At 35.7% G+C, this 20,522-nt stretch overlaps 1 protein-coding gene across 2 annotated transcripts in view; it reads right to left on the reverse strand.

Annotated features, from left to right (window-relative positions):
- Window positions 1-227: 227 nt before the first annotated feature.
- Window positions 228-20,522, reverse strand: part of ccdc85cb (coiled-coil domain containing 85C, b) — a 78,793-nt gene continuing 58,498 nt past the window's right edge. Inside the window, exons 3-7 of one of the 2 annotated variants that reach the window (XM_073853248.1) lie at window positions 18,676-18,714; window positions 13,202-13,306; window positions 5,628-5,720; window positions 4,964-5,062; window positions 228-2,864 (exon numbers count right to left, since the gene is read on the reverse strand). In XM_073853248.1, coding sequence (XP_073709349.1) covers window positions 2,775-2,864; window positions 4,964-5,062; window positions 5,628-5,720; window positions 13,202-13,306; window positions 18,676-18,714 — 426 coding nt within the window. In that variant the 3' untranslated portion in view covers window positions 228-2,774. The remainder of the gene's footprint in view (window positions 2,865-4,963; window positions 5,063-5,627; window positions 5,721-13,201; window positions 13,307-18,675; window positions 18,715-20,522) is intronic. The other variant, XM_073853249.1, reaches the window with a different exon arrangement.

Genomic DNA, 20,522 nt, shown 5'->3' on the forward strand with positions numbered 1-20,522 from the left:
TTTAAATTTTTATGATTTTTATGCTATTATGATTTTAATTCCTTTTATGTACAGCACTTTGAATTGCCATTGTGTATGAAATATACATATATAAATAAACTTGCCTTGCCTAGTAAGTGTTACCAGTGTTATTTTCCTGTTTATTGTTGTGTGTTAATGTTTTATAATCTGTATATAGTAGAAAGCACTATATAAATAAATGTGACCACTTAAAGCAATAGTTTGTTTATTGACAAAATTGGTTCAATTTATACAACTTTTCTTTACACCTTTAAAATGTTTCCTGCAGTCATGCTCGCACCTATTAACACTGAAGACAGGATAAAGAGGGATTACACAATAAAACAACACAGGGTGTAGGTGCATAGGTTCCAAATAAAACCCATGCACAAAAGAGGCAGCACATGCCAAATAAATCATCTCCCAAAAAACATGGCTTTGTGTTCAAACCGCTTCCCGAGAAAAACGACAATTTACCTGTATAGGATCTGCTTGCAACTCCTTTCTTTGACAACAACAGCAACTTCTCATGTTTGTAACAGGTGAGTCGAAATTTATTGCCAGCCAATCAAATGCACTCTAGCTTATTAGTGAAAAGACTTTCTTTAGCCTTTACCCATTTACAATTACATCTTTTGGCTATGTTCGGAATAGCATATTAGCATACTAGTCTTGTCAAAATTACACAATATTGTATCCCACAATGACGGTAACTCGACCTTTCATTGTCAGTATGAAGATCATAATGAATTAGCTGCAGTTTATTAAAATATATGAAACATTTTTTACTTTTTCATAAGACAATGCTACTGTTTATGATTGCACTGTTTTACTTTTTTTTACTATTTTTTTTTTGTTTTACATATTAGTATTTAGCATATATTGCACAATATTCAGTATGCTAGTTTTGCATTCTGAACACAGCCATAGTATTTCATTTAGCATGCTTGTTTTTGAACTCCGTTAACTCAGCAGTTTATTTGACATTGAAAAAAATAACAGGAAAAAAGAGACTTACATACATTAAACTATTGCTGACATGCATTTAAATGAGCTGACCGTCACTTGCTATATCCAGACCTTGATCACTATTTAAGATTAATGTTTACCAATGGTTCTCTGCTGAATAGCAGGCCCTGCAGACTCTTTGAGAGAAAATGTGTGGAATATAAACATAAAATGTGTTAAATGGTGCTGAAAGTGCTTCGCTCTTATTAAGCATTATCAAATTAGCCAAAATATATAATAAATGAACAAGCAAGGGTTGGGAGATATGCAAAACTTTGTGAATCACAGGCATTCTAATGAATTCCATGAGGGCTTGTGATAATTTTTCATCCAAAACAAATGGTAATAATACTAACTGAGAGTGACAGAGAATCCCCCTGGAACATCTACTTAAATGACCATGAAATTGCTTGATGGGCGTATTTTTTTATGGAGTGAAGTATTGAGTTGGGGCAAGACATTGATGAACTAGCTCACTTTGAAACACAAATCTGCTTTAATTTAAACTTTGACCCCATTGCCAATGTCTGTCATGCCTTGATGTAGAAGTCAAAGCAGAGCATTGCATGTGAGTTTGTTTTTGACTTGAATCATTAGGGTGTTTAAGAGTTTTAGATTTGTAGGTCACCACTTAGTGCTAAAGAGCATTAAACCATGAGGTTAGCACAATTATTTCTGCCAATGCATTAGTCTTGACTGTTAACAGGTCAATCAAGGACATAAAAAGGCTGGAAGAGGACAAAGCTACTCTTTCAGACATGTTATGATGTATACTTATAATTTCCCTGACCTGAGAGACATGATTGTCGAGCATGCACAGCACACTGTTTTAAAACTTGACATCTTAAATTTTCAAAAACAATGGATTTCAGTTGTGACTGCCATTGTTGCTTTTTTCATACAGGAACAGGGGAAATTCAGATTCAGCATGTTCTGTGCTGCTTTTGTGTCTTGAGTTGCATTGTTCAAAAAGCGTTGCGCTGTTAAGAAACCCCATATGCTGTTAAGTTGGTATTAAAAACACCTACTAGAAAAAGTAAAAACACTTAAAAAGACAACATAATAAAGTGATTTAAAGCTTTTGTACATATCTTACATTTTCTTTCAGAGTCATTTCTGTACATTACTTGCACAGAGAAAGGTACCAGAACACAGTGGAGTGAGGGAGCTTTATCTGGTATCGCTCTGAAAGGAGTAAACCAAAGTTTGATGGACCCAACTTTGTCTAAAAGGTTGTAAGGAAACAATACGTTTTCTGACATCACCGTTATGTAACAACAAAAATATGAGGTAAAAAAGAAAAGGCAAGCTGATTGAAAGTGACTAGCTGCCAGTCATAAAACACTTAATGGGCCCTGTCCTAATTTACACAGTCCTTTTAGTGTTTCTTCTCCGAATCTACATTCGGCCACACTGACGTTGGGTAATTGTCAACTGCGTAGTCAAAGGGCTCATCAAAGCTGTGTCATTTGCGCCAAGGCTGTCAATTCTTGAGAGACCCATTGCAGCGATAAAGAAAAAATATAATTAATAATCAAACAATGTTATTTCAATGTGGATTATTGCTTTACATGTTCACTAAATCTGAAAACTGGTGTGTAATGGTCCAATGGCAATAGTTGGACTCCATATTATTTGACAAGGATGTTAGTGGACGGAAGCGTTTGTGTTTGCTGTTGTTGCCGTAAGCAGTTTCTCAGTTTGGTCCTGCTGGAGTTTCATGGTGGCTGAACAGAAGGAGAGATGTTCCTCATATGTCAGAGCTGCTATAGAGGACCTTTGAACTGATTCCCAGAGAGCTGCTGTCGGACGGATGGCTTTGATCCCGCCGCATCACCGAGCTTTCGCCACACCACCTGAACACAAAGGGACGAAGTCAAAAAACAGCTGTGCCACTTTTACATGCTGCATGTCAATGCAAAACCTGCATATTATAAACGGTTGGCATTTTCAATGCTCTCCTTTAGATGTAAATTAGGCTTATATATGATTTATAACCTATATTTAGGATTATAATACTTTGTCTAAATAACAAAAACAATACAATTTAAAATAAATTATTTTGCAAGTAAACTTAGACATCACAATGTTATAATGTACAGTGAAAGATAGATTAACACTGCAAAAGATAATCTCAAAATGGTAAAGTCTTAGGGCCAGATTTACTGCAAAGGCCAAATTAGTGAGACGCTGCAATCTCATAAAAGCGTTTATGGGAGTGAAAAGTTCTGCTGTTGATCTACTGACAACAGTGTAGGGAAAAGTTACTTTCAAAAGTAATGTTTAATAATATTGCATTACTCCCTAAAAAAGTAACTAAGTTACTTTTGCATTACTTTTTAAATCTGGGCAGGGCTTGCTTGTTTGTTTTTAATATAAAAAGTTATAGTTTGACAAATGTAAAAGCCCTTTCACACCAAAAGCCTAAGGCTGAAGGAAAAGTAAATTCAGGTCTGTACAGCAGAACACAGGTGAAGAAAGTTCAGTTGTGAGTGAGATGAATTAATGCATGTTCACATTTATTCTAGAACTAGAACATAGTAACTAGTAACATCTTACTCCCGATTTCTCCCAACGTAGGGACAGGAGAGCCTTTGATCAATACATGGAAAAAAAAGTAACTGGCGTTACTTATTTGAAAAAGTAACTATTTTCTTGTAAATTAAAAAGTAATGCGTTACTTTACTAGTTACTTGAAAAAAGTAATCTGATTACGTAACTTGCGTTACTTGTAATGAGTTATGCCCAACACTGGCTGACAATGTGCAAATGAAAGACCAATGCAATCTATCAAGAGCAGCGCAAATTACCAAGTATCACAGCCATGCCAAGTGCAAAAATGGTTATGCTTTTTAGGCGTTAAATAATGGTGCAAATGCCACTATCGCAACATTTAATAATTTTCATTGCATGATATATTTAAATACTCTTTTTAAATAAAAATGTATGGGCATTTTGTATCTAAAAGAGAAACCGCATGTGCAACAACTGCATATGCAATACCATCATCCGCAAAAATAACTGTCCACGATTTTTCATTGCTATTTTTTTTACTGCATGTCTTTAGTAAATCCTCCCAGCAGTTTCTTTAATGCCAAACGATTGTTTGCACTGGCACAAGCTGTTAGTAAATCCTTAGTCTCTTTATGTGAACATTAGATGATGAAAAAAATTATTTTAATATAAAACTAAAGTGGTTCATTAAATAACTAACATTAACTTCTTAAAAAATTTAATATTGGCTGATGATACCGAACAATTGTGCATCTCAGTTATAATTGATTTATATTGTCCTTTTTTCACATAATGTTAAATACACCAAGCAAATAGCTGTGTTACAATCATCCATGGAAAGTAAGTGAAAACAAGCAAAAACACCCATCCAGAACTCTTATGAACAGAGTTCACAATGGTGTTGAACAGGCCTGGAGTTTCCAGGTGAGAAGGACAGAGGTTTTATTGTGCCCCAAACTGGATTTCTTCATTCCCACATTCCACTGAGGGGCCCAACAAACAGATCAAACTATCGGCTCACTCTATCATGAGCTCTGTGTACCAACCTGTTCATTCACTGACCCCTCCATAAACTACACCCACTTGGTGACACCTCCTTAAAAAGGGAAGCTTTACAGAATGTTTCAGAACTGAGCTGGACATTTCTGTGAACAGCGTGGACTAAAAATGAAGAGTGATGTTTTTTATCTGCTATTTTTCTTTAAATAGCTTTTACTATGTTTGCATAAATTCTGACTTTCTCTAGCGTTTTCAGGCAAATTACTGCATAATAACTAAGTAAATAAGTAAAAAATAAGTGAAAGCTTGTCTTATAATATAATGTACAGTGACAGTTCCTAAAGTTGATAGGATTGGTCAGTAATGTTTTAAGGCAGAATCTTATTTATTTGGTTTTAGCAAGCCTGAGATACCTAGCACAAAAATCAATACAAACACTCACATTGCACATCTCTCGCACTATGGCTTTCTCTTTCTCACTCAGGTCTTCTTCAGTTTCTTCTGGAAGCTGCTTGTCCAGATTTTCATGGACCTCCAGAACCTGTTTATACAGTATATGGTCAAGAATTAAAAACAAGCCAAAAAACAACAACAACAACAACAACAACAACAACAACAACAACAACAACAGCTCAAACATTCATGCTGTACAACTGTTTATACCATTTCTAGAAAAAAATGATTTTTTAATTTAACATTTTATTTGACATTTAACATTAACTTGTTATTGTATTTGCAATATGTTTAGTAAAAGATTAGTTTTACAATGTTTTTATTAACTTTATGAAGCTTGAATTTTGGTTTAGCAGACTTGATAAGAGAATATTTAAAAATATCTTGGTTTTCTGAAGTTTTGTGCTTGAAATGGCATTATGCTGAATAAATTTTAAGTTGTGGTGAAGTATACTTAGATGTGTATAATGACATTGGTATTACTTGGTAAACTATTGAACATAGTTTAAAGCAAATGGCTTAAAAAAACATACAAGACCGTAGAAAATCTAAAAATGCAAACATTTTTGTGTGATAAGAAGGTTTAGGGTAAGAGGATAAAAAATTCAGTTTGTAGAGTGTAAAAAACATTATGCCTATGGTAATGTGTGTACCTTCATTGCATGAACCACAGCTTCAGGTTTCTGTGCAGATGAGACAAACCCGGTTGAAGGAGAAGACTCACTGGTCTGTAGCCTTCCAGTCCCCTGGAAAAGAGAAAATCAGTTTACTCTTGGCCAACATACTGGTTAAAGGATCACGGTATTACTATGGTACACCATATTTCTTGGGATATGGTACAGTATACACTACTACTTATACACTAATTATACACTACTGCTCAAAAGTTTTGGGTCGGTAAGATTTTTTCTGAAAGAAATTAATACTTTTATTTAGCAAGGATGAATTAAATTGATCAAAAGCGACAGAAAATGTTTTATATTGCTACAAAAAATGTTTCTCACTGATTTAATTGCTGATTTGTTGATAAATTATAATTTTAGGGTTATAAAATTATGCTGGTTTATAGCTGGTCGGTCCATTAAAGATGGTTGACCAGCGAAAATACAGAATGGTAAGTAAAACCAACAGTTTGAAAGAAATCAATACATTTATTAATATGAGTTTAATTTTTCACAGCCATAGGACCCGCAAAGTTCCGTACCGCATCGCGTTGCTATCTTCTTCTGATGTAAATTCTGGCTTATTCCTCTCAGAGCGAAAACTAAACGAAATAAAAAGTAGCCGAGATGAACTTGATGAATGTTAACATTTGTTTACGGAGATGATGTAGGCGTTTACCTACATTTACATTTAGACATTTAACAGACGCTTTTATCCAAAGCAACTTACAAAAGAGGACAATGGAAGCAATAAACATCAACAAAAGAGCAACAACATGCAAGTGCTATGAAAAGTCTCATTAAGCCTAATGCAGTACACATAGCAATTGGGCAGATCATTCCACCAGGAGGGTACATTTAATGTGAAAGTCTGTGAAAGTGATTTTGTGCTTCTTTGGGATGGCACAATAATGTGCCGTTCACTTGCAGAACGCAAGCTTCTAGAGGGCACATAAGTCTGAAGTAATGAATTTAGGTAAAAGGGCGCAGAGCCAGTGGTGGTTTTGAAGGCAAACATTAATGCCTTGAATTTTATGCGAGCAGCTATTGGTAGCCAGTGCAGATTGATGAAGAGAGGTGTGACGTGCGTTCTTTTCAGCTCAAGAAAAATTAATCTTGCAGCCGCATTCTGGATCAACTGTAAAGGTTTAATGGAACTGGTTGGAAGACCTGCCAAAAGAGCATTGCAATAGTCCAGCCTGGACAGAAAAAGAGCTTAAACAAGTAGTTGTGACGCATGTTCCGAAAGAAAGGGCCAGATCTTCCTGATGTGGAATAAAACAAATCTGCAGAACCGGGCAGTTTTAGCAATGTGGTCTGAGAAAGTCAGCTGATCATCAATTACAACTGTGATGTGCCTAAGTGGATGGTAAAATTGTGATGGGTTGATGATGGGGTGAAACCTACATGTCCGCGCATCTCACGTGGATGTTTAACGTTTTAAAAGTGGAGCCACTCTTGGAAGTGATTACATTAGTGATAATGAGTTTAAAGAAAAACTGGAGCATTGGCATCATACAGATTACTTAATCAGAAAATATTTATTTTCGACGTGGCTTACTTCATTTAAAAGACATTTTAAGATTTTTATAAATATATATTTTATGTCTGTGAGGCAGGTATTCGCTGTAATTCAGGTTGTTTAATATACATGTCCGTAAAGAGAGGTGATAGAGACATCAGAGTGCATCCTGTTTATTTTCTTTATTTTACAAAAGCACATTGTTTTGTTGTTATTATGACTATACACAAATAAAAGTAGACAATTTGTAGTTTCAAACAATACCTTATTCTTATCTGTACGATCAAAAATTATGGGTATTTTTAGTTATTTTCGTGGCCATTAAGACCTCAAGTCTTTGACCCCAGACAGTGTTGCCGCGGGTAGATTAGTGTCCAATGTTTTATTCATTTAACATATTTAATATTAATATTATTTGACATATTTTAACATTTATTAAACTAACACAATAGTTACTTTCCCTGAGTTACTTTTATAATGATGTAACTCAGTTACTAACTGTTACTATTTGTGAGAAGTAACTAGATACTAGTATAACTAATTACTTTTTTAAAGTAACATGCCTAACACTGCTGAAGACTGGAGTACTGATGCTGAAAATTCAGCTTTACCATCACAGGTTGTCTTCAGTCTCCCATTTGAATTTCCACAGCACAAAGGTAATTTATGAATAAATGAAGGTTTAAAACCTTCCTAATCTACTGACATTTGTTATGACATCCACTTCAAACATTACAATGCTCATGATAACTTATTAACTGTACAATAAGTAAATTCACTTCACCAGCTAAATACTCTTCAACAGAGATTCTACAGAGCTACTGCAAAAACATAAGTTCAAAGACAAAATTCTACAGATGGCTGTACACTTGTTTCTCTGACACATATGGTCTATCCTGAGGATGAAAAGTGAAATATCTTCAGATATCAGGAACAGGGCTCATCAGAAGCTGTTTTAATATGGTGGGCAGACACGGGTATGGCAAATGTGACTTGTGATATGAGATATGTGATATGTTATTTTCTCTATATTACCACAATTCAATTTGAACATTTTAAACATGATCTAGGTTCTGTGACTCAATGATTTAATTGCTGGTTTGTCTGAAAAAAATTAATTTCAAGGTTTGTCTCCTGCCTCCCTGTAACCACTTTTCAAACCAAACCTACGCCTTGTTGTAAAAGCTAAGGGCACAAGGTTAAAAATAATAAAAACATCCTGCTGGGAAAATTCTAAAACCATTGAAACATGGCAGCTGGTTTATAGCTGATCATTAGTGGGTCCAGTTTGGTTTAAATGGTTGACCAGCGGAAGTACAGAGGTAAACGTAACCAACAGTTTCGCAGAGTTTGATGATTCATGTAAATAGAAGCCAAGATGACTGCAAAGTGAACCAGCTCTCCTAAATACTTTGTTTTTCATATTACGATCTTGACCAGATTAGCAGCTCCCAGTTGACTAATAAAAAACAAACCAGCTACCACACATATGCACTGTCATCATGTTGTCCTCTTCTCATTGGTAATATATTGACTAATTCATCATCGTTAATCATGTCTCAACTCAAGAGATATGAGAATCATTCATAATGGAAACTACGTCCCATCTAAAACATTCATCTTTGCTCAACATTGCACACAGCAACCCAGGCAGCTGTGGAGGACAAAACCCCCCCGGTTGTGTTTAATCATTCATACCGCATGAAGAGAGCTGGACATGATCCGCATACATTCAGACTGATGATGACTGCAAAACACTCCATTAAAAAAAAAAAAACTTGTCCATGTGTGTTTTGCTGTGTGCTGTGTTCATGATGATCTATGAATAAGCATCTAATACACCTCTCCATGTCTTTCATAAGAGAGCCTATCAATCAAAGCTTGTGGAAGGAACTCTCCATAATTTGAGATGGTTCCCATAGAAACACCATGCAGAAACCTATTTTTAAATGGTTGAAGAAAGTCATTCTCACTTTGTTTAGACTAATAAGAGCTGACTAAAGAGGACAAACTCTAGTGTAAATTCTTAGACTGAATACAATTTGCATGCTTCTACCATGTAGAAAATTGTGTACTTTTTAATGTTAATGTCGTCATGAAAATTGAAAACGAAAGTCAGTTTGTTAACGGTTTGTGATTACGATAATGACTATGGAATGAAAAATATGCATCATTTAAACTATTTCAAGTGCTTATGAAAATACAATAATAAAACAATAACACCTCAAGAACATTTTTAGAAAATGCAAAAAATGTATAAAAATAATCTAATCATTAAGGACTACCCTCTTTTAGCTAAATGAATGGGATATCGCTTTGCTAACAGGTTAAATAGTTCACTCAACCATATCCTGTTTGCATTAGATTTATCAACAATATTCACAACATCAACATACTACAATGTACATTATGCAATATTACTAAAACATGAAAAAGTCTTTAATCCACAAGGAACTCACAACAAAAACAGTGGCTAATACTTTTGTATTGTTGTTACATGCAGTTATTTCAACAGCCAATCTTGTATGATAATAATATTCATAAATCTCCAGTTGTCTTTTGGGGTTGTTGTACTGTATCTTGACGTTTTCATAATTTGTTTTTACATTATACAGTCAAAATGCAATTTTTCTTTTAAATGTGAAAACAATAATTGCTTCGGTGATGGTAAGTAATTAAACCATTAGTAATCTTAATCTGAGATGAGCTGTTTGTTTTTTCTTTTATGTACCTGATTAATCATTATCTAATTTTACACAAAAACAATGCTGTGTGATGATGTCTGATGCCTTTGTTCAATTCACAAAATGGTTAGAAGTGACACCAAAAATCAATAAACATGAAAGGTCAAATGGAATAAATAGAAGCTTGACCTGTTTTGTCAAAGGAGATGCTGAGTCAAAACAATTTAAAGAAATTCAATTCAAACTCTGCATTAATGCTGTAAAGACTTTCAGCTGACAACAGCACGTTTTTTGAAACACACAGTGTCGAGACTTCCTTTGCACTGGCTGAAGGCTACATGTTCAAAGGCGCATTTGCTTTTCCATTTATTCATTCATCCTATTTTCAGTAGGTCTGCTAATTTTCAGGGGGAAATGAAAGGAAAAAGATTTCAAAGATATGAAAAGTGCCTCCAGTTCAATACAGGAAAAGCCTATAGCAATGTAAAACAGATGAAAGATCTGATGTACCAAGGATCTCCTTTTTTCCACATTGTTGCTGAATAGTGATTAGGTTGAGCTTTCATTTTGGAATAATGTCTCTGTGTGCTCCATGCTATCTGGTTTGAGCTGTTTTTTTCCCCCAACTGATTACAAAAACATGCCTTTACATACATGCCCCAATAGATGACAAAAAGTTTTTTATTCCATATCATTAAACAATTCCATCAATGGGCACAGCAGTCCACTGCAACTGAATTGTTCATTTAGAATCAAATCTGTGCAAGATAGACTTAGCAGTCAATTATTTTTGGCCTTTTTTGCCTTTATTATGACAGGATAGTATCCTGTATGGGTCATTCTACAGAAAGGTCCACTTTTGACATGGCAAAATGTCTTAAAATGTATTTCTTTTTCTAACATTTAAACTTAGACCACATTATCTAATAATATTATTATTAGATTAACTTTTGACTTTATCATCCGATCGGGGTTGTATCTCTCTATTTGTGCTGCTGGATCTTAGTGCTGTTTAACACTATTGACCACAACATTCTTTTGAATAGACTTGAAAATTATGTTAGTATTAGTGGAAGTGCATTGGCATGGTTCAAATCGTACTTATCCGGCCACCATCAGTTTGTGGCAGTGAATGACGAGGTATCATATCAATCACAAGTGCAGTATGGAGTACCTCAAGGCTCAGTACTAGGGCCATTACTTTTTATGCTTTACATGTTACCCTTGGGAGATATCATCAAAAAACATGGTGTTAACTTTCACTGTTATGCTGATGATACTCAGCTCTATATTTCTTTGCGGCCCGGCGAAACATACCAATTTGAAAAACGGAATGCACAGCTGATATAAAAAATTGGATGACGAGTAACTTAATGCTAAATTCTGAAAAAACAGAGGTGCTAATTATTGGACCCAAAACCTCTGCATGTAATAACCTAAATACTCAATGGCTGCTCTGTCAATTCTTCGTCATTAGTTAGGAACCTAGGTGTGCTATTCGATAGAAATCTTTTGTTGGAAAGGCACATTTCAAGCATTTGCAAAACCGCATTTTTTCATCTCAAAAATATATCAAAATTACGACCTCTCGATGTCAAATGCAGAAACGTTTATTCATGCACTTATGGCCTCAAGGATAGATTATTAGAATATGATAGATTAGAAAATAGGAAGAAGGAAGTCAAGTGATGCCATCAGTGTGATTTTTATTTTAAAATAAAAGATTTTTGTTAAACGGTAACACCAGTGACGCAACTCCAGGGCACCACTCTATTCATTATATATTTTATAATTTTTTTTTTTAATGCCATTTATATCATATATTTGATACTTATGAATACATTATTGTGTTTTGAATGGTAGAAAAACATGGCTGTGGGGACAAGCAGTTTTGTGGTGCTTAGAATTGTATATAATTATTAAAAAAAAAAACAAATATTCCCACATTGATGGCTCAAGAAGGTGTAATTGTTTAAATTGTTTTATTTTAAAAATATAAAGAAATTGTAACCCTAAAGTATTTTTAAAGTGTTGTATTTCTGTAAAGGCTAGAGACAGAAAAATTGACATTTCCATAGAATAACACGTATATAGACAGGAAGAAAAGTGGGACAGGACCAGGAAAGGTCCGTAAGACGGGCCTCAAACTGAAGTCGCCCAAAGCGCAACGCTATATGACGCATACCGCCCATGAGGCTGTCAATGCACTGAATGCAGGCATCTTTGCTACTTTAATACAGTGTTTCCCACAGGTTTGAAGGCAATGTGTGGTGGTCATCCCAGGGGATGTAAACGTTATAATACGTTTATTTGATTCACAGCTGCTACATATAGTGTTTTGACCTTGACAACCCAACTAGGCTAGCCTACATTTTACCGCAAACTTAACTTAACTAGTTAACTTTCTAAAGAAGGCACAATCGCGTTTGCTAAGGGTCGGGACTTACAGTAACATCAACACACTGAAACTATTGTATTCATAATATAAAATATTCTATAGCACTTTTTAATCTGTGATTGTGTGTTAAAAGTGTTCACGAGATACCAACCTTTCGCCAGCCGTCTTCTCTCCACAGATGATCCAGACAGATGTGGTGTGCACGGAGGGGAGGGGCTGTGTGCGTGTGTGTGTGTGTGTGAGGGAGAGACGCGTGAGTGACAGAGAGATGAAGAGAGAGCAGGGAAAGGAAATGCAGTTGAACTAATTCGCTGCGTGTTTTAAATAGCGTACAAAAGAATAACGAAACGCAATATGTGATGGTCGATATTGATTTTTTTTTTTTTGGTCGGTGTTGAATCTGTGGCGGTCGGAATTTAATCTGTGGCGCACCGCCACAGATTCGTCTATGTGTGGGAAACACTGTAATACATTATTTCCATCTAATTATAAGTCATACTGGGTCAAAAATGCATTGTCAACACAAACAAAACGTTAACAAATATTATAAACACTATATATAACACTATAAACACTTTAGTTCCACTCACTCTACAACCAATCCTTCAAATTTAACGGTATTTAAAATGGTGCAGAAAAATCGAAGTATAAACCAAACATAACTTATACTGACATCCATTTAAAACATTCCTTATAAACAGCAAGATTTTTAAAGCAAAACTTAAACTATGTGAACGTATGTGAATTTTTCAAACTCTCATTTCAAATGTGTGTTCCTTTTTCCTGTGTGTGCTTTTCACATTTTCACATTTACTTGCATTACTCGCAGAACTATGCTGCTTTGGAATATTAGTCGCAGGATGTTTTAGATGGAAAATAAAATGGAAAATACGGTAAATGAATATGCTAATTTATGCTTGGATTTATTTGTATATAGAGTGACTGGTAGAGGATTACTTACATTCAGTAGGGCTTCCTGTCTCTGAGGAAGTGAAGACAGCTGTGATTCTGAGTGATAGAGGGTCATGCCCTTCCGCAGGGCTCGCAGGTCTCCTGGATTACACTGCTGAATGACACGAGAGAAAGAGAAACATTATAACTCTTTTAGTGAAATAAGATGGCGCCGCTGTGGGTGGCTTGTCGTTCTGTCTCTCAGTGCAATTGCGTTTGTCTGTTTTAATCTATTTTATGTTATTTTTAACGCAACGTGCTTCATCAGTCTTAAACTATGATCGACAGTCTCTTTAAATTTGGAAGAAATCTCAAATAAGCTACTGAATCAAGCGGTGATCAGTTCTCAGTATGTCCCTCCTTCCCTATTGATGTCGATACCTGACTATCTACGCTGTTGGCCGTGTTCCCTACCGGCGAGAAGGCGCAGGAGACGACGCGGAAGACGGGGTGGCCTAGCAGTCAAGCTAAAGCTCGTCCAGCGACTCCATCGGGAGTCTCAGTTTCAACTGGGGATCCATGCGGAAGGCTTGGACAAGAATCGCTTTATCCGTTGGCGCTCGCTGGAACCAGTGTACGGATGGTTTATTCCTGTGTTTCCCATCTCGCCGGCGCCTTTCCCTATAGTCCGCTCACCTCGGCTTTGTCGTGGAGGAGTGTGTACGGACCATCTTCGCTCGCTACCTCGGGCAAAACAATCTACGGTTTCTTCTGAACACCCGCTTCGACTTAGGATGGCTTTGATCAACGCCAGATCAGTAGGATTTAGTGGCACCCCTAAAGACACTTCATCATAAATCGAGATCTGAGCCATGGTTAGATGACTCTACTCGCTGTCTTAGGCAAATCTGCAGAAGATTTGAGCGAAAATGGAAAAAGGATAGACTCCAGGTTAGGGCTGCACGATTAATCGAATGATGTAGCTTGTCAGTGATTTACGTCTCTGTGTATTAATTGCCGCTCCAGCTGAACGCACGTGATGGAGATTTACTACTAATCAAAGTACCGGCTTCATTGACTAAACGCACCTCACAACATCGTGCGATTAATCTTGCAGCTCTACTCCAGGTTTCATTGGTTTTCAATGTTTAGAGACTCATTATTCCGCTATCAGAAAGCAAAATCAAGCAAAATCAAGGTATTTTACTGAAATTATAAATAAGAACTGCCATAAACCAAAAATACTTTAACATTATCAATGCTACTATTAGTCCTTCTCCTTGCTCTTTAACAGAAGTGTCCTCATTATCATGTGATGATTTTCTCAAGTTTTTTGTAAACAAGATAAATGCGTTACGAATGGGGGTAAATCCCCTTCTGTCTGACCCTGTGATTCCCATTAGTTGTACTGCTGTTTTAAGTAATTTTACTCCTATTTCTGAAACGTATCTTATAGAATTAGTGGAACATCTTAAGCCATCTGGCTCTTCAACAGATGTGGTTCCCCCATATTTTCTTAAACAAGTTTTGGATGTGGTGGGTCCACATCTTCTGTGTCTGATAAATCGTTGTTTAGAAACTGGAACTGGAACAAGCAAGAAGATCTTTTCGATAAGGCTTTTAATTCTGGTTGAAGCACTTTATATCCCTGTTCTATGTTGTATGTGTTTTTCTTGTGGTTTTTCACCCTTTTTTATGTATTTATCATCATTGTGTTTCTGCTGTTTTTAGTTTTTATTGTAAAGCACATTGGTCAACTCTGGTTGTAAGAAATAGTGCTATATAAATAAAGTTGCCATTGCCAAATCAGTGCATATTAAACTTTCCATTGGACAAAACTGTTCTTAAAGAAAATAAAGGTGGCAAGAAAAAAGGTGTGAAAGAAAGTTTTTTTTAAGTCTGAAGACCACAGCCAGTATGAGAAAAGAGGAGAAAAGATTAATAGAAACTGGGAATATCTGCTTTAGAGGGATAGTTCACCCTAAAAATAATTCTGTCTTCAGTTACTCAGCCCTAAGTTGTTCCAAACCTGTATGAGTTTCTTTCAGTTGACGGTAGCCGTCGACTTCCACAGTATATTTTTGGTTACAACATTGTTCAAAACATATTTTTTGTGGCCAGCAGAAGAAAGAAACTCATTCAGGATTGAAACATGTAGAGGATTAATTAAATGATGACAGAATTTCCATTTTTGGGTGAACTAATCCTTTAATTAAAAGAGAGATTAAATAAAAAAAAACAGATTTGGAGATTTTGGTCTTTTCCGATTCAAGCAGAGCTGTGTGTCTATTACCGACATAAAAAATAACTACACAAGAGTTTTTAGTTTTAGCCTAGGATTACAGGAATCTTTCAGGATTTTCAAAAATTTTCAAAATTTGTGCAGTGTGTGCCCAGCTTAAGATGGCAGCTTCAAAGCGATGCCATAGAAGAACCATTTTTGTTTCCAACAGAAACCATTTAGTCAAAGGTTCTGTAAAGAACCATCTTTTTAAAATCCATCACCTTTTTAAAACCTGAAGAACCTTCTTCCACCACAAAGAACCTTTTGTGAAACGTTCAGATGTTAAAGGTTCTTTATAGAACCATTTAGACAAAAAAGGTTCTTCTATGGCATCACGAAGCACCTTTATTTTTAAGAGTGTATATTCAGCTTCCATTCATGAATGTGTTCCACTGCTTGATACTAAGATGATGTACATTTGACTGGGTGCCGCCATGTTTGTGAGATGGCACATTTCTGCATATTGATAAAATCAGAAATAGGAAGTCTGACTTCAAAGTTGCGTCTTGTTGCACTTTCCCAAGTGTGAAGTTTGAAATTCTGAGTTTCAGAGATGAATGGAACTCAGCACAAGAACAACCTCCCACACAGCTTCCTGCCCTCCTTTAGGTATTCTTGTCCATAGAAAGTAAGATGGAATCTCTTCATGCTGCTATAATAGAGACACCCACAGGCTCCAGCTGGCATCATCTCTAATCAACAGTGATCCTTATGACATTTTCAATGTCTTGCTTTCATGTTCCCTGAATGCAAGTGATCACTATAAGAAGGACCTATAAATAACTCTGTCATTCTCTTTTAGAAGAGAAACTGTGTTTAAGGGGGCTGCAAGGAAGATGTGAACTTCACATTTGCCTGCAACCTAAACATACTGTATCACCCACTAACCATCTATGGTATTTAGGACACCTTGATCAAGAAATGATGTACTTGTGTAGACGAGTACAATTTTGTTTATACACAGTTTCTGTACAATTTGATGAAGAATATACACTCGCACACGTTTTATGGGGACATTTTCTATTGCTTATCCTAAACCTACCTCCTTTCTGAATTTTTACTTCTTCAATAAACTTTTTCACTCTGTATGAGAAAGCTTGTTTCCTCATGGAGACCAAAAATTACAGGGCCACAGGATGACTTAAAGGTATTTTAATTAAAAAATTAGCAAATTCTGATCGAAATAAAAATTTTAAACTATCAATAACTATTAAACCAATCACTAATAACTAAAAATAACTATTGCTGATAAAAACAAAACAAACAAACAAACAAACAAAAAAAACAGTTTTTGAAACTTATGGGATCAAAATAAATAAATAAATAAATAAACGAAGCAAACTTTAGTTAATTAATTATATCAATAATCTTGGTTTGTTATTAAAATTGTATTGTATTTGACTATATTTACGTTTTTTGAAAAAAAAACAACAAGAAAAAAAAAAACTAACATATTATCCTTTGAGCGTTTTCTATTCTTCTTCTCTCAGGATATTCATCCTCTCTTCATTATGACCGTTTGTTGTAACACAACTATCTTCAAACAGTTCTGACAGAGATGTATTTTTCCTGAGAAAGAAAGAGGACATAAAACCCTGAGGGACCAGAGGCGGTGTGTTCGTGCTTAGTTTACTACTGAAGTTGGTGAGAGTTTGTCAAACAAAAGTTTGCTGTACAAACTATAAGGTTCACTTTAATTTATATAATGGAATTATAGACAGTGGGGACCAGAAGTCAAAAGCGCTTCTATGTTTTTTTTTCTCTCCACACATTTTTGTCTATAAATGTATCTTTATTTTTTAAATGAACCTGAAAGCAATGAGGGAGTGTCAGAATTCTTGTTGACTGACGTTGTTTTTCATTACTGTGGAAACAGGAATGATACCTGCACTGCTGGAATGCAACCTGTTTAAAGGGCCGAAATTCCTCACCTGACTGTACTGTTGCTCTGAGGACATCAGAAAAATAAATCAGTGAAATATATGACTACAAATAATGTTTTGCACATGTAATTACCATCATACTAGGAAAAGATATGATCATTATTTCACTCAACAACAGACTAGTCAGTTACTGAGGTCGCTATACTGTAAAAAAAAAAAAAAAAAAAGGAAAACGCACCTGTAATTTTCTGCCATTATCCAGTAAATTTACATACATTTCTGTTAACCCTAAACACTATGCAACTAAGTGCAAAACTCAAAATACAGGTAAAACACCTGTAAAAAGCTGTCACTGGGACAGTATCTGTACTAATTTGCTATTAATATGTACATTTAACATACTAATATGCACCCTTTAGTGGTACATAAGGTACAAAAGTGTACCTTCTGAAAAGGTACCGCCTCAGCGACAGCTTTTGTACCTTTATTTCTGAGAGTCCATGACGGACCATAATTATAGGGTTTCTTTATGACCAACTAGTCAACTAATCATTCAGACAACCCAAAATCTAGTCAGTTTTGAAAATATGCACAACCTTACTTTGCTGGACAATCAGGTATGAGTTTAAGCAATTCAACATACAGTCCTAAAACAAAGAGTGGTGCCTTTTCTTGGAGAAGTCATGGGACGATGCCCAACCCTGCTGAAAAAAACAGCATATGCTGGTTAGGTATGTTTTGGTGCTGGGATGCTGGTTTTAGCTGGTATATGCTGGTCCTTTGCTGGTTTATGCTGGTCCCTTGCTGGTTTTTGCTGGTTTATGCTGGTCATGTTGCTGGTTAATGCTGGTCCTTTGCTGGTTTATGCTGGTCCTTGACCAGCAACATGACCAGCATAAACCAGCAAAGGACCAGCATTAACCAGCTAAGGACCAGCATAAACCAGCAAAGGACCAGCATAAACCAGCTAAAACCAGCATCCCAGCACCAAAACATACCTAACCAGCATATGCTGTTTTTTTCAGCAGGGAAGACAGATAAGTGGGCATTTATTAAAAATTTAAATTTTCACATTCATCTTTACATCCATCAGTTTGTCAGACATGAAAAATTGACGCTGCACTACCTGTGCTGCTTGAATAAAAGATAAGATCGGAAAGACATTTCAACACAGAGGGACAAGCATATCAGCTCATGCGCCAGAAGCCCCCGAGCACAGCCCAGCATGTTAGCACAAGCACTTAGCCTAGCATGCCATTGTACACACCAGCTTTTGAAGTCACAAAGAATGTGAATATAAAGATAAGAAACAAGCAAGAAGAGAGCTAAGAGGACACAGAGCTCCACCACCACCGAGCAAAAGTGTGGTAAAATTACCTTCATGGACAGCTTTGATAAGCTATAACGGCTACAGGGCTGGAGAACACAAAAAACACATTTCACAAACCAATTAAATACACGTACATGTTCATACAGTTTCTTCACTAGGGCTATCATAAGCAGATTATTTATTTAAATAATAATTCTTAGACTTCTAAGGTGTGGTTTTGCAGGACAATCAACATTAGATTTGTCATCTGATGTCACCAGATTCATATTTAGACACCTGAATGAAATGCAAATCCTTTTGGAATGCAATCCTTTCATTTATCTTAATTTGGTGAAAGAGTCATAGATGCAGTACATTCAGAAAATATTCAGGCCCCCTTCACTTTTTTATTTTATGTTGCAGTCTGATATTACAATTGTTTAAATCCATTTTTTTCTCATGAATCTACACTCCGTACCTCACAATGACAAAGTGAAAACAGAATTAAAAAAAAAAAAAAAAACAACAACTTAAATATCACACTTACATAAGTATTTAGACCCTTTACTTAGTACTTAGTTGAAGCACCTTTGGCAGCAATTACAGCCTCTTTTTGGGTATGCTTTGCAGTTTGCACACCTGGATTGGGGGATTTTCTGCCATTCTTCTTTGCAAATCCTCTCGGTCAGATTGGATAGGAACCGTTGGTGGACAGCCATTTTCAGGTCTCTCCAGAGATGTTCAACAGGGTTCAAGCCAGGGCTCTGGCTGGACCACTTTTGGACATTCACAGAGTTGAGACTTGGCTGTGTGCTTAGGGTCATTGTCATGTTGCATTGAGCTTTTCTTCTACTCTGACGAGTCTCTCAGTCCCTGCCACTGAAAAACAGCCCCATGGTATGAGGCTGCTACCAGTACACTTTACTTTTGGGATGGTGCTTTGCAGGTGATGAGCAGAGCTGGTTCATCAGACCAGATAATCTTGTTTCTCAGAGTCTGAGGGTCCTTTAGGTGCTGTTTTGCAAATTCCAAATGTGTTTCCATGTGTCTTCACTGGAGAGAGGATTCAGTTTGGTCACACCATTATGTCCAGTCAATTTAATTTACCCTAGGTGAACTCAAATCTAGGTGTAGAAACATCTCAGCAATGGTCAAGAAAAATGTGAGGCACCTGAGCTAAATTTTAGGGGGTCTGAATACTTATGTAAATGTATTATTTCAGTTTTTCTTTTTAATAAATTTACAGACATTTTAACAATTGTTTTCACTTTGTCATTATGAGGTACGGAGTGTAGATTAATGAGATTTTTTTTTTTTTTACACAAATGTAGTATCAGGCTGCAACATAAAAATTGAAAAAAGTGAAGGCGGTCTGAATACTTTCTGAATGCAATGTATATCATAGATTTTTATCTTTTAGATTTTTTTAGTATAGAATGAAACAGAAAATGTCTATGAAGACTTATCAGGCCTAATTATTACAGTCACCTTTGTCACCAAAGCCAGTGGAAAGATTGTTGGAACAGGTTTTACATAATGTAGGAGAAAACCAAAAACAAACAAACAAACAGGTTCTGGCTTTAAAGTCTTTTATTTTTTTTTTTGCTTTGTAGTGTGCTTATTTAAAAACTGATAATACAGGTGCTGGTCATATAATTAGAATATCTTCAAAAAGTTGATTTATTTCACTAATTCCATTCAAGAAGTAAAACTTGTATAATGTATTCATTCATTCCGCACAGACTGATATATTTCAAGTGTTTATTTCTTTTAATTTTGATGATTATAACTGAAAACTAATGAAAACCCCAAATTCAGTATTTCAGAAAATTATAATATTACTTAAGACCAATACAAAGAAAGGATTTTTAGAAATCTTGGCCAAATGAAAAGTATGAACATAAAGTGTGAGCAT

The sequence above is a fragment of the Garra rufa genome, chromosome 13 (genome assembly GCF_049309525.1).
Source record: "Garra rufa chromosome 13, GarRuf1.0, whole genome shotgun sequence".
NCBI classification, from domain to species: Eukaryota; Metazoa; Chordata; class Actinopteri; order Cypriniformes; family Cyprinidae; genus Garra; species Garra rufa.